Below are 15908 nucleotides of genomic sequence, written 5' to 3'. Positions count from 1 at the left end.
AACTGAAAACCATTCTTATATGTACTTGAGGTCCATTCTGCACTATATGATCATGAAATGAAATGCAACTTTCCAAGACATCCATGAAAATTTCTGGGCTTGTTCAAATAATTTACTTTCAAGGATTGTTAAAATCCTTAAATAACCCCAATGTTTACAAGTCCATCTTTGGCACCTGAAATCATGTCAAGTCTCTATTCTGATCACAACTGCCAAGAACATCCTAACCCATCTGGCAGACTTCTCTTTAATACTGTTGACACAGGATAAAACTATTATTCACATCATGACTTATAGAAGAGAACATCTTCATCAAGTCGATAAGATTTTCCCAATCTAAAATGAGGCTTTGTTGCAGATTTGACTTTCAAAAACTCCCAATAGATGGTTGAGAATTTCGGTTCACACAGCAAAAGCCATCATTACACCAGATGGTCATTTCCATTCTGTAGCTAAGATTTTTACAATCTAAAATAAGGCCCTGCTGAGGTTTCAAAATTCAAAATTCCCAACTGAGATTTCCAACTAACACAGCATCAGAAGATCTTTATGTATCTGTTTAAAGAATTTGCAAGTTCTATGTGAAGATTGGTGTATATTTCAGGGTAAAATCTTCTGTAACTGTAAGCTGTTTTGCTGACTCTCACTTTCAATGACCATTTTTTCAACAGAATATAAATGTGCCACTGAAGTTCAATCAATTAAATTATCTTTGTAGTCTGAGGCAAAATAAAAACCTTTACTATCATGAGGAAATTGTCCTGTGACAATAAGTTTCTGTCCAATAAGGATTTGAAAAAGAAAAGAAAAGAAAACAAAAAACACTTTACCGAGATACTTTTGCGAATATGAGGCCATCATAATTACCGTGCGGGCATTAACATCAGCCATGTCCTCCTTGCCTGAAGAGACATTGGGATGGGGACTTCGTAGAGTTGATTGCATCTGGTAAGACTTATAGATGGAATTCCTCATTGGGGCGGTCACTGTTCGTCCAAATGGAGACTGAACAACTTTGGGCATCAGCTGACTGGCATTGTATTTGTCCAGGATGGTATTCACTGATTCAACTGGAGAAGGCAAAATAAAAGTTTTGATTGAAATAAAGGAAGTTTTCAGCATGAAAAATCATAAAATTACCAAAGTTTATATCTTCTGCATTTCAATTTGAAAAAGGAAGAAAAAGGCATTACTGGACTATGCTTTTAACAATTAATCACTGTAATATAATGGAATGTGTAATTTTTTTGCATGCATTTTTCAGTTTTACAACCAAGTTGAGTTAAAAAGGATACTTTTCCAAACGGTTATGAAATGGAACTTTAACACCTCTTATTCATTTCAATTTTGAATAAAACATATTTTTTTAGCAAATATTTGGGATCAGTTAAACAAGATCCGAGAATTAGGTGCTTATTCAAACAAGGGCCATCAGAGATGGGTTACGCTTCCTAAATGGGACAACATTTAAGTATAAAAAATAACAAAGGGCAATAAGAGAGAGATGAGTATTGTGCACTGCTCTCTTTCTCTTTGAGACTTGTCTACCTATGAAGTTTCATGATTGTATCTCTCATAGCTTTAGTGTAATGCTCCAGACAACATTTAAGTATGAAAAATAACAAAGGACAATAACTTCTAAATTATGCAATAAGAGTGATGTTTCTGGTGCACTGTACTTCTCCTTGTTGAGATATATCTACCTATGAAGTTTTATGTTGATACCTCTGATAGTTTTTGTATTATGCTTAGGACAAAATTATAATGGACGGACAAACAAAGCAACTATTATATGCTCTCACTTTGGGTAGCATAAAAGGATCTAACAAGAACTTTCTGAGAAATAGCAATTACAATCTTCAACTGTCAAAATCTAAGATGGTCTTCAATCAGCCATAGTTTTTTTTAACAAAAAAAATTTGAATTGGCACAACTTGGAAAATGGGGAACCTACTTATCAAGTTTGAGAAATATTTGTCTTGCACTTCTCAAAAACAACTTCTTGATAACAAAATTCCACTGTAAAATTCCAAGATGGTCACCTGCCAGCCTTATTTATGTCCTGGTTGAACTCAAAATTACCCAGGCACAACTAGAGACCAAGGGGAATCTACATTTCATTTTTTAGAAATATCCTTTCAGTGATTCTCAGGAAATATCAATAACAAACTTTGACTGTCAAAATCATATGACTGTCTGTCAGATATAATAGCTATTATAACGAACAGTAGATGTTGGAAGTTGATGCTTTCTTTATTATACTATGGTGCAAATCTTCTTAATTAAAAGAGTCTATATGCTATATGTTTATATGTTTGAGGGTGAAAACTTCCTAGCATATCGTAACAAGATGTGCAGACAATTATAAATATATACCTGTAGGTGTTTGGAGTTTAGCACTTTTGGAACCCAGTTTAGACAACAATAGATTCTGGTAGTCTGTCATAGCTTTACTCATGGACATCCTGTCTGTCTGTGGTACATGATACAGGGACTGACGAGTCTGACGTAAAGAAGAAAAACATCTTAATGTTCAAAGTGTGAAAATAACATTTCACTAAAGGTTACTATTGAAGCCGAAAAAGAAATATTATTGCGATAGCAAAGTGACTATAGTGATAATATTTATCACACTGGCTCCATACATTTTCGTACAATCAAGTAGGCTGCATAGTGATATTTGTTTCATTTTTCAATATTTTCATATTATTCATTTTATAAATAAACATGCCATGCCATGATACTTGTTCTGAAACTTGTACACAGCTATTGTTTTCATATAGGTTTCATTTAAGTTTTACAATAAATTTAGGTTTAAGTTTTCTTTATTTCAAACTTGTTTTATGTCTTAAAAGGTGATGACCTGATTCATTCAATAATCATATGATTATTTGGTTTTAACAGTAAGGTTGACACACTTCATACATGGTTGGTAGAGCTGTGTCAAAAAATAAAGGATAGGTCTAAAGTAGGAAAATAAGCCATCTACCAAATGATGGTGATCTGTTTTGTTACACTTTATTAATCTTTCACATAACCATACTGCTGCCCTTCCTCTGTGTTTAGGCTGTTTATTGGGAATGATTTTTAAAATGCCACTACTGTCCTCCTAATCCCTTTTGGGATTCTTCCTTCGGACTTGTTTATATCAGACATTTGACAATGTCCGTCATCGGAATCCCTTGTCAAGCCCTATAAATCCTACCCTGAAGTAAAGTCAGATGGACCTACCTCCTGCCTTGATGTCTCGTTTGAAAAATACAATCGCATGCATTTCCATACCAAAATACAATGGTAGCTTAGACATTTTTTTTTCAGCAAAGCAAAAATGCTCTAAGGACACTATATATATAAAAAATTATCATGTTTTACAAGACATCCTTTCAGCCCGTTTTGGCCATTTTGAATTACTCACAAATGATGTCACATGATCGAAGCTTTCTAGACATTCAGTGGCTATAGCCCGTTTCAATGTTACCTAGAAATCTGCCTTGTATACCACCATGAAAGTTACAACCTATACAGATATTATTCATTGCTTCAATAAAATCTTTAATCAAGATACATATTATACTTCAATTTTATGCTGTCCCTAGATGAATAGCGTTCAAGAGCAGTTTGTATTCCTGCCCTAGGTTATACCCTCTTAGAGTTTTCTCATCATTAGCACTTTATTTATTCAGCGCATCTTTTGTGTCAAAACATCTTGAAAGTTGCTGCATTTTTTTCTACCCTGTCTGTGTGGCTGTAACGATAAAGTAGAAAACTTTGTACAGCTGCACCAACTTTTAAAACATTTAGACCCATTGGATTTCATTACATCATTTGGAAACAACAATATAACACTATATATAAAACTCTCATCAATGTAACAGCTTGTGCTTAAAGTTCTGTTTCAAATAGGCGATCGCACTGTTCTTGTATTTAGCGCTACCCAGATCGAGGTCCTGAAGACGCTTTTCTAAATAAATGGCAATTCCTTGTTGAAAAATCTTGCTTTCAAGTAGCATTTTTGTTTTGTGATAGAATTATTGTTACCAATGGATAGTTGAACAAACTATTGTGATAGATATTGACTTTAAAATATACTTCTGACCTACTGCTATTGAGAATACATGTACATTGATTAGTCAACCTATCATTTCACCACTCCATTTTGAGGCAAGGTCTTGTGATGGGTGTCTACCTCAGTGAATAACATACTGTAGGCCCATCTCATACTAAGCAGAGCATTAGGTAAAAGTTAACTCTAATAGAGGAAACTCATTAACTCTTTCTGCACTCAATTCAAATTTTGAGGTTGCTTCTGAAAGTGACTTTTGGGTTCGTCCTCTGTACATGATGCCCATTCAGCACCATGGTTATGATTCAAAGGAAATAAATAAGTGAATTTTATCTGTGTGTGAGTATTTTCTGTATTCTTAAACTAATACTGGTTGTTAAGGAAAAAATGGATGCAAATGAATGCTTGGTCGTTTAAGTAGTTTCTAATCGTTAACCCTTTGATATCATAGGGCTTAAATCTGGCTTATCAAAGGTGCAGATTTCAGTATTTGGCCATCATTACAACCAGCAAAGTTGCAACATTCTATTATATAATGGATCACATCAAGCTAGGCATTTCCCCATAAATCATAGAAGATTTAAAGCAAAAGTTTGACACCTGTGTTATTGCTGCTCCAGAAGCTTGGCCTGCGTATGTTAGACGTCCCTGTTGATTGTTGCCTATTACAGATATTCCGGTTTCATTTAGGATACTTTCCATGGCTTTGTCATCTCGCTGGAACTCTGATTCTTTAACGAAACACTTACATAAATACAAACTAGAAAACATCTCTAAGACATCAATATAGTATAGATATGAACCAAATCTGTTGATGTGACATTGACTCAAGACGAGACACAATGTGATGGAACAAAACCAACAGACATGGTAACACATTAACAGGGACAAAAGCATTTTATATGTTTTAACAATATACACTTAACCTCTTGTTGAAATGTTTCCCAGTAATTAGAGCTAGAATGAATTGGAATGAAGATAAATATGACATAACTGAATATAAACCCTATTTCATGAAGAAGAAAGCATTGCTTTAGTTTCATCCATTTGTTTGTCATTTGTTACCGCTGCCATCAACTGCTATCCTTTTTATTCATCTGCCATCACTTTATCCATTATAATTCTTTAAAGTTACTATAGCCATGTACATTTGACAGATATAGGGTCAGACATGATCATGGTTCCTGTATAAACTTTAATGTCAAAAATTTCTAGTTTTGCACCTCAAATGACCCAAGCATAGTAAATGCTTAAAACAGCATCTAGACACTCCAATTACCAACCTGCAGATTGCTCAATCTCCTTTGAAAACTCAAGTGCTTTCTTTGCACTTCTACTACGACGACGGCCATTTCGGTTCTGTTCAGGGTCACATGCTAGCTCTCCAAATACTCTTCTCTTTCCAATACTGTGGGCACTTCGACTTCGTTTCATCTTACCAATACTGGGGGTAAAATTTACAAATCATGATCTTTTGTGATATCACCTATATGTGAAAAAAATTCAGGATCATAAAGACTTTTATGCAGCATGGTGATGTCAAACACAAACTGCAAAACACTACCAAGAGTTTTACCATCAAAACATGAACCACATTTTTTTCATTTTCCTTCTCAGCTTGAAAAAGGAAGTACCTACCATGCAACAAGCTTAGATTTTCCTTGATAGAAATCTGTCCAAACAATGCCTTGCATAAACTACTGCATGAGAAAGCTGAATGTCATTTGTTATAAATCTACTGTCCATCTACAAGTCTAAGCATTAACAGGATTACGACTTGCTCAAATTATGGGGTAAATATGATTATTTTGTAACATTTTTGTATCATTTACAATTTCAAAATCTAGAAAATAGGGGGTCAAGTTGAACTTTTGTGGTTAAAAAAATTTGTACATGGCCAATGGGAATGCTGATTGACAGCATGTGAGGATGGTATTCCAGTAAAACATCCAACCCACTTCAGGAATCAAGATTTATTTTCCGTTAGTATTATCCAAAGAATTTAAGTAAGTTACTTGAAATAAGGACAGGAAACCAAACCATTAATAGAAGTTTTATAATATTATGGAGTTCTGGGGTCAAGCATATGTTTTACTGGAATAGCCTTCATTCAACATACCTTGGCTTTTCTGTGGCCACGGTGGCTCTTCCTGTGATCCTATTTTGTCCAACACCTCGTTCATTCAAAATTGACTCCAGAGCAAGTTGGTCAGCCTCGAAATCTGGCAGGCTTTCTCCATCGGAGTCTGCTCCATCTCGTGTAAATTTCGTCCCTGGACGTGTCACCTCAAATTCTCTGGGCTGTCACCACAATATTTATTTAATGTTAGACAGAAATGGTAAAAGTTAAAACATGAATGGTTCATTTTTCAAATTATACCAATACTTTATATGTTTGGTTGAGATAGTATACATACCACAGTGCAGGGTTTCTTTCCGCTCATTTTTCCAGTCTCAAATCTGTCCTGCCAGTTCTTGTGGAGCTTGCTGAAATTAGGGGCTGGGCGAGCCTTGTGACAAGATCCCGGTAAGGGTGACAATTTCTTAGAAGATTTGCGAGGCACTGGTAATCGACTGTAATAAATTAATAAAAGGTATTCAATATTAACTTCTGATGTAAACTTTAAAAATCTCACCAGTTAATAGAAGTAAAAACATCTAAAGAATAAAAACAGGTTTTTGAAAGTTTTGGTTCGTTAACACTTTAAAATTTTTTTTTTATAAATTATAACAAATGGTTTGAATAAAAAGGGTTTTATTAAAGTACATTTAAAGATATGCACATAATTTGAAAGTATAGTGCATTGATTATAGAAAGTCTTCACAAAAGCTCATGTCAAATCCTGCACCTTTTTGGAAGCAAGAACATGTAAATGAATTTGCAATGACAAAATACATGTCATTCCTAAGTGAACATTTCCCACTTATCAATATAACAAATTCACATTTCTTTTTTTAAATAACACAGTAGAGTTCACAAGTTTGTTAATTGTTACAACCTAATATAACCATAAAACATTTTATTTTGTCAAAAATTTTATAGTACCTAGGTAATTCATTTAATTCCTGAAAACAATCAATGTCAGGTTTGTACATTTTTTTTTAGAAATTCTGCCAAAAGTTTCTGACTTAGGAGAACCGTGGTAATTGATTAATTAATGACATATTAATAATGCCCAGTCAAACATTTTCATGCATTTTGGAGATAATGAACAGCTTAAATGTTTTCAAATTATCTTAAATAAATTACTAGAACTTTATGGTGTCATGAGAAGAATATATGAATGATTGTATACATTACCTCATGCTTGTCGTTGGAGTCTTTGTACTGCTTTTTGCAGATGTTTTAATCATTCTTAGTTTACTGTAACATAAAATATAACTTTATCAATATTCCAAAGATATTTTGAGCTGTATAAGTGTTAATAAAAAATTATTTCTTTTTTCCTGATAAAGATGTAGCCATCGGAATGTAACACTCTAATGTTCTACTGATTGTGTAAATAACTTCTGTTCAATTGACTTTAGCAACCTGAAGATAATGTTCCAAAATATCCTAGTAATTATTTCATTATTGAAATGTGTGGAATTTAAATTTCTATTCAAGAAGCAGTTAATTTCCCAACTGAACAAACAACTATCTTATTTCTAGTTTAAACATTGAAACGTTGCACTGTTTAAATGATGAACATAAATACTGTGTAATTCTCATAATAACATATTCTTACTTGGTATTTAATCAAAATCTTGGCAATACTTATTTTTGATAAAAACATCTGCCTATTGCCAAGTAATAGGGATAATTATAATATCTTTCAAAATATATCACACTTAAGACTTTGAAATTTATACTTAGGTCCCAAGTTTTTACCTAATTTTCATAAGCCCCCTTTCCTAAAATACCATGGACATAGGTCCTGGTCTCTGCTCTTCCCCAGTAGGTATGACATAACCCATCCAGGTAAGTAAAGAATTTATCTGGTCATGCATAAGTGTATATACTTAATTGAAATTAACACATGACAGCAGGCCTTAATGCTAATTCTCTTTATCCTGTCTGACTTCCCAGGGGCAAGCAACACAGGTCACTCCTATTTCCTTTGTGTCAGCTGTAATTTCCAGTGGCTAGAAGCAATTGACACCCTGCTGTGTCAAGATCAGAAAGGAGAGGATGTGGGGCACTTTATAGGCCTACCTATCAACTGCTGTGTCACTACCTAGTGTTAGAGTAACCTGAAATCTCCAACTATGTCAGTGTCTTATGGCACTGCAATCCAGTTTGTTTCAGTGCAAATAACCCATATTTAATAGTTGTGAGTTAGATAGGCAGCAAATATTGAAAGTTGTTGGCATCAGACTCAGTCCCTGTTTGTAGTTATATATTTATATTGAAAATATCCTAACAGCATTTCCTATCTCTCTTTTTTTTTTTTACAAACTTGAGTTACAATTGTAGCCTCTATTTTGACAAGTTTCAATAGAACCAGAGACCTTAATAACAGTTTTATTGATATGTATATGTGACAGAACTGACAACAGCCATGGCAGTATGAGCTATTTAGTAACTGTATATGTCAGATTGAATTTGTTATAACAACATCCATATCATGAGTCATCACGCTGACTTTGGTAGTGCCTGTGTGTTTTGTCTTTTCTTTGGTTAATTATGAATACACAGAGAAAATCAAATTGTTTTTGTTTTTAACATCACTTGGTTTATCAAAATATAGGCACAGTTCTTCACTGGTGACACATATAAAAACTTTACTGCCAATTGAATACATGTTCAATTAGCTTGATCTTTCCTGATGTAATCTTATCTCTGATTATCCATCAATATTTTCTTTGTAATATCCTGTATAGAATCAGTGATAACCTTGAATGGGTAGACCTCTTAACACATGTTTTTTTTTAATTTTTCCTATTCTTTCATATAGAATGTGCCTGCTAACCTTTGATTTGGATTACAAATAGTTAAAACAACAGAATTTTGTTAGAATTGGTGTGCAGGCTGTAGTCTTTGCAATACTAATTTAGTTTTCCCAAAAATTCTTACTTCATTTGATATTTATGTGATAGTCCACTTACCCACTTAATCATCAATTTTACATTAAAACTATTATTACCAATAGCTGTTTACAACAAATAAACATTAACAAATTTGATAACTATATCAATTCTACATATTTTCCTAGAAAATAACAGTTAAAGGGAGAACACTCTACGTTGACTAAAATCTACGCATGTTCTGAACTTAAGTTTTAACCATGACAACAGATTTTGTCAAACATATCCCGCGGTATGTTCTTCATTTTTATGACTTCAAATGTTATGGACAGCCAAAATTATAACTGTTAAACAACGATTACATTCAACGAATATGGAATCCCAAAATGTTTACAATAGTCTGTGCACCTTTCAAATCGCAGCTTTTTTGGTAGGCCCACTTTTCAAGTGCATCTGGGGTGTCGTATTCAAATAATGGAATATGTTATATGGCTTTCTTCAACTAGCCAATTTTATCAGATTACTTTTGAGAAAATCACTCCCACAACATAACATTTGACTTTCAATCGTGATCAACGTTCAAAATGTCAACAGACGCCCATGACCGCTCGTTGAGCTGATGTTTCCTTCACCTGACTTACCAGGTCTATTTCGTTAAATAAACCACCTCATCAACGTTCTGTGTAATAATCTTTCGTCCAGATCTTCTGAGATGTAACAAATGTTGTCTCAATTTTTCATATCTTCAACCACGTTTCAAAATGCAGCTTGCGTATCTTTAGCAGGCTCTCTCCACCATCAAATTTCCCGGACGGTTGCGTGTGTAAACACTGACCAATCAGAGGCGACCAAAACAAAACATTGTACTAAATTTGGAAACTCTCGGGGTTTTTCGGGTCATTCCGCGAGAAATTGCGTGAAACTATTTGAGATACAAACATGGCGCTGACGAAGTTACTTTCACCTCGTACAGTAGTGTTTTTAGCAATATTTCTGTGTATTCTTGTGGATTTAGGGTACTCTGAAGGTAAGACTTTCTTTTATAAACACTTAAAATTAATGTTTTGGTCTCAGAAGGTAATCACGAAATTCACAACGCAAAATTACCTGAGGGAAAACATTTTTTACCTGTGACAGTGAACACGAAATTGGTCTTTAATACACTATCAACAAAGTGTATTATTAATTTATTATTTATCAGTGGCAGCTTTGAAAATATGTAGGCTATGTTATTTTCAGGTTTCTTTTCAGAAACTTGAAATATAGGACTATACATATCTGAGTGGCATTTGACCACAATGACAGCAATGCCTGATGTTAGCTGTCAACTCTGTTACGAAATCAGCCGGGATCGCTGAAGCGAAGATCTGTGTGTTGTCAGACACGATGTCAAGCCAAGCAAATCTAATAGTTTTATATCGCTTTCCCGAATGATATGTACTCGATTGAAATGAAATAGATATTACTTATGCCAATTAGAAATAGTAGTTTAGATACTAAATGTGATATGACTGCATAAATGTGATATGACCGCTTAAAGGGTAGCAGAACATAATAAGATTTCTCCTAAGAGCCATCCCTCCATGGTTCATGTGAAGGTGAATGCATATACTAAGAAAAAGCATTTCTAGTTTTGCAGTCAGGTTAGGATTAAATATTTTTGTAATCGTGTCATCAATTGAAAATCACAATAAAAATCTGTTAAATGTGTATCCAAAAAATAACAAAAAGAAAGTAGCATTCACTCTACAATGCAGCTGTATCCATGCATGTCCGTGTTTCAATTATAGAATGAAATAAATGATATAAATTGTCTTTAAATTTATTTATAAGAAATTTGTATTCAATGTTCTATGTTATTTTGATACATTTACTTGCCAGCCAGTTCACAGTAGTATTTATAGTGCTTTATAACAAATTCTCCATGGATGTAATATCAATAGGTCCCGATACAGTTTTATTAGTATACAGTTAGCAAATGAACAATTCTTGTGCATAGCTTCCATCTAAATATTTTATGATCTTGTATTTTTCCACCACTTACAAAGCGTTTGTCATTATGAGGTTTGTGTATAGCTATGAATGATGGTTGTTTGACGTAGCAATTGATTTCTGAGGAGAGAGATTTGTTGGTAGTAACTAGGTTACTATAACAGCAGCATCAGAAGATCTGAGCCTCCAAACTTGGACCTCCACTTTCCCTGTAAAGAGTATTGATTAAATGTCAAGTCCCCTTTCTTCTGCACTTGCAGCTTTTGTTTTATAGAAAAAAATCTATGAAGTTGTGGAGAATTCATTCCTGGTGATTCGTGAAATTTGCCTGTCTAAGTCTGTGTAGGTATTATAGCGTATGGAGCCATTCTTAACAGATTAGTATATTTTTAAGTCCTGTGGTAAATTGAAGTTAATTTTGAAATTGGGAGAAATATGCATAATGCATGTAATTACCACAATTATGTGAGTTGTAGTATACATAATTTCTGTGGTAAATTCAAATTAATTTTTTTCAGAAATGGTGGTAGCAATTGCTATTTATAACAAACGTACCATTACTTGTGAATTTGAAAGATATTATCAAGTGCTTATTGTAACCTGGTATACATAATCAGAGAGTCCTGTAAAAGCAAAATCAGTATTTAGGAATTTATCAAAGAAGCAAACTGTTACATTCTATTGTATGATAAGATTTCAAAATTGATCTGGCTGATTAGTGCCTGAGCTGCAAATGTATTATAATTTGTTTTTTAACTATTATCTTATGGTAAATATTGCAGAAATTACTGGAGCAAAAACACACAAACTTTTTTTTAAAATTTCAATATAATCAAGGAATTGGCACTTTCTTTTTTAAAGAAAAAAAGTCTTAAATTCAAGTTTGCCAGTGATTAAGTACCAGTATCATTAAAGGGTTATATTGTTATCACTCATATCAACTACATCCTGGATCTGTCATGCTAAATGACCGCCTTGAGATGGCACTGTTGCAGTAGGTTATATTAAGCTGGATTCTGTGAAACACACAGAAAACAGGAAATTGAATTATTGTGCATGACCACTGAGTTGATTTTTTAGATCTTCTATGTGATGAATTGCCGTGTTCTCAGCATAAACACGTGTGTAATTTGTGTTGCTGAAATTCTGTTTTTATTCAGTTATACAAGCAATGACTTAGTTCATCATATAGGTTAACTATGTAACCAAATGTAATAGATAGACAGGTGAATTGTTCTAGAATAATTTTATTTCAATTAAGTAATGCAAAAAGGTTTTTTTTTATGATTCTTAATCATGAAACTATATTCATTCCTTTTTTCTAAGAAATATTCATAAATTTAAGGGACATTATATTATAGATGACAAAATGGAAAATCTCCTGCAAATTAATTATTTCAGTATAAGATTAAAATTTGAAGAAATTACTTTTTTTTTGTAAAAAAACAACCTACCAGGAGTATTAGTAAGTCCATCTACATATAATTTTGCATATGGCTGATATAATGTGACAGTTATATATTCTAGAGGTATGACATTACTGTCCTATATCTGAACCTTTGTGACTCTAAGGACCGCATATACGTACGGTAGAGTTCCAGATTGTGTTGTCATCTTATTACAATTACATTTTCATTGATATTTTGCCTTTAAATTTATGACTAGGCAGCTGTTTACATTGGCAAATTGAGGCAGTGCTTCTCTTTTTGAAAAAAAGAGAATTTTATTGACAGATATCTGATGGGGAAGTTTAGAAGGCTGTGTTTTGTTTTAGCCAACATCCATGTACTACATTTCAATACATAGGTAAGCCGCAAACACCTGACTACACAATAAATGCTGTATAAGCTGTTTAAAGGTGTGTCATAATGGAGTCATGCTTCAAAACTTGTAACTCACAACCATATGACCATGCTATGGACAGTCACGTGTAGATATATACACCTATTTATTGAATTGACTTTAAAGGCATAGCTATTTCTAAAGTTTCAAATCAAACTCCACAGGTTATAATACTCTCCTGATGATGAGTTCATACAGGCCCCGAACTGGTAAACCCTTTCTTTAGTGTGCAGTCTTAACTGTCTTTAAATTCCCCCAAGGGAGGTAAGCAAAGTGGTATTTATAGGTTGGTGGTCTTTGTGTTGATAAAAGTTGTGATGTTCCAATTATTCAATTTCATCAAGTATTGGTTGGTTGCACCATTTTGATTTACTACTTTCCATAAAAACTTGCGTACTGTGTGTAGTTATTTTTTTGGACTGAAAATAGTAAAAAAATGCTTCTACTTGCATAATGTGCACACTCAGAAATTCAGTTCAAATGTATCTCGGGGAGCCAAGAAATTGATCTCAGAACGTCATTAAATACATCAGACCAACAATAGAAAGTCCAAAACTTGAAAATATTCTCCTCAAAATTTATTTTCATCTCATTTACAGACTTTTAATTACTTCCTGTTTTACCATAGGTACGATACAACGGAAGAAGAAACTACATGATGTTTTCTTTGACATCAGACATGTTACAGTACACTTTATCATTCCCTTACCTATCTATTTAATCCATATTTATTTATCTTAAGTACATAAATGCTTATCTTCACACTAAGCCAAATCAACAGTGTTCAGTGTTGAAATCACAGATACAAGTCATTATCTACCTGTTATTAATTAAACCGGGTAATTATGATTTCTGCAAGTCATGTTTTCTTTCATGTCATGCTGTCATGTTGTGCATGTGCCAGCTGTCCTAAATTGAGGCCCCAACTCTGTATATGCAAGCAATCAGTATACAGAGCCTGGAATGGCCTTCCACGGAATGTATTAGCCATGCATATGTGTTACAGTGTTACATTACACATTTTGGTAAGGTAATCCCTCCAAGACTATTCCTTCCTTAATAATGAAGTAATTCCTTAGTTGGATCATAAGACTCAATCTGCACTCAGCATTCTGATATATCAATGTTAACTTTCACCAATCCACATCAAAATGGAATGTGCTCATGGCTTTGGTTTGTATGGGAGAATAAAATGAAACTTGTTCATTTCTTAACAGTTGAACATGTAAGTGTTTCAAAAGATTTTCCTCTTTTTTTTTATTGACATTTTTCAACGGACCAAACAGGGACTGTCTTTACCAATCATTAGTTTCCTGTCTTCCTAGTTACTATAACTTTTTTTAACCATTTTGTCCTGATTTTGCGTGATGTTGACTCGGATTATTTGCATTTAAATATACAGTAATTATCTTATTTATTACTGTTGTTCATAAAGAAATGGTCATGTCCTTTTTGTGCCAGTTTTGTATCAGATAATTCTGACAGTCAACGATGGTGGCCTCACAGAAGCTTTGATTTTTCCAATAAAAAAAATGGTAAAATCACATTACATGGATTTTCATGGTAATAGACAACAAACTTTCATGATTTATCATCAGTTAAATTAAAGGTGACATTCATGTTTTCCTATCTATGGCAGGAAAAAGTCTCAAATCTCGATCCTGTTAACAAACATTTCGAAGTGATCAAGGGTTTAGATGAAAGAGACAAGTCAATATTAGCACTATAGTGTCGTAAAATAAATATTGTTTTCCATTGGGTAGTCAGCAACTCTTATCTTTATTTATGTATAATGTTATCAGTTTATCATTGCAGAAAAGGAGATATATGTCCTTCTCATAAACGATTATTAATCAATTATTGATCGGGTGAGATGATCTGATAAATGATCCTGAAATGGCAACTGATTCCCAACACTAGATAAGAATCATGCAAGTGAAACATTGTTTTGATTCATGGTTTTTACAGAAATCTTTCACTCAGTAGAATTTATAGGATTAGAAATGAAGTATTGTAAATGACAAGTGTTCTGCTGTATATGGGTCAAGGCCACAAACAGTAGTTCCAGTAATTTTTCGTAGGATTTTTTTCAGGTGGGTACAGAACACTTTACTCATATTTTGATGAAATGTTTGATTTTAAGTTCTTCCTTTAAAGTTGAGGTTCATATTGTTGAAGTCAAGGTCACAGAGGTCAAATTCACTATCTAAATGTCATGAAGAAGTGATCACTTCGTGGATTAATACACTGAGAATTTGCACTTACATGATTCCTTTTTTGTGGCTTGAATTCAGACATTGTCACAAAAGATTGTTATTACAATGCAGTTGAGAAGGTTTGGCTTATCTTGATGCAACCATTGTAATGTGATCATTTTAACGATATATGTTACAAGAGTAGTCCTATATCCTCCACACCAAACATTTCGTAACAAGGTCTTGGAAATCAATATGAAGCATTTAATTATATGTTATAATCCTATTCTTTTGAACTTAATTCATTTGCAAATTCATACCAACATCACTTGCTATATAATTGTAGTAATTAGAATTCGATAAACAGCGTTAATTGATTCCAGTAAACATTGAGAGACAAGTTATATGATAGTTGTAAAAAAATTCAGAAAAACTGATTGGAAAATTCTTCACAGCTTAATACAGCAATTTGTAGGCTGACAATAGGTGACAGATAGGAGCTGGTGCTGTCAATAATATTTATTTCTATGAAGTGATGCAGGATTAAAAAAAAGAGCTGCAGACTGCCTAAGATTCAGTTATTGATTTCTATAGAGGAACATTTTCCTATTTATTGTAGGATTTTTGCTTACTTCTGGAATGATAATTGGTCAATGATATCTGTTTCATGTATCTGACAGAAGCTGAAAACTTGCTGAAATTATTGTTTATTTCTTAAGGTAGCTTACAAGGTTAGTAGTAAATATTTATCACATGACTGTCTTGTTGTGTCATATCATACAGCCATGTCATGAACATCACATAACACA

The 15908-nt window shown here is 33.3% G+C and overlaps 2 protein-coding genes across 2 annotated transcripts in view; one reads left to right on the top strand and one right to left on the bottom strand.

The window, feature by feature from the left end:
- LOC132565522 (uncharacterized) overlaps positions 1 to 7417 on the bottom strand; it is a 66207-nt gene extending 58790 nt beyond the window's left edge. The window contains exons 1-7 of the mRNA XM_060230173.1: positions 7365 to 7417; positions 6481 to 6637; positions 6183 to 6364; positions 5347 to 5507; positions 4664 to 4794; positions 2377 to 2503; positions 868 to 1070 (exon numbers count right to left, since the gene is read on the bottom strand). Coding sequence (XP_060086156.1) covers positions 868 to 1070; positions 2377 to 2503; positions 4664 to 4794; positions 5347 to 5507; positions 6183 to 6364; positions 6481 to 6637; positions 7365 to 7417 — 1014 coding nt within the window. The remainder of the gene's footprint in view (positions 1 to 867; positions 1071 to 2376; positions 2504 to 4663; positions 4795 to 5346; positions 5508 to 6182; positions 6365 to 6480; positions 6638 to 7364) is intronic.
- A 2592-nt stretch (positions 7418 to 10009) lies between these two features.
- The window catches only part of LOC132565521 (plexin domain-containing protein 2-like), a 131728-nt gene continuing 125829 nt past the window's right edge, over positions 10010 to 15908 (top strand). Inside the window, exon 1 of the mRNA XM_060230172.1 lies at positions 10010 to 10097. Within this exon, the coding sequence (XP_060086155.1) occupies positions 10010 to 10097 (88 nt within the window). The remainder of the gene's footprint in view (positions 10098 to 15908) is intronic.

Source organism: Ylistrum balloti, unplaced genomic scaffold, assembly GCF_031769215.1.
Source record: "Ylistrum balloti isolate Yb309-2 unplaced genomic scaffold, AGI_CSIRO_Ybal_v1 Utg369724, whole genome shotgun sequence".
NCBI lineage: Eukaryota > Metazoa > Mollusca > Bivalvia > Pectinida > Pectinidae > Ylistrum > Ylistrum balloti.
Note: the sequence above shows the minus strand (reverse complement) of the source record. Positions and strands in the feature narration are given on the sequence as shown.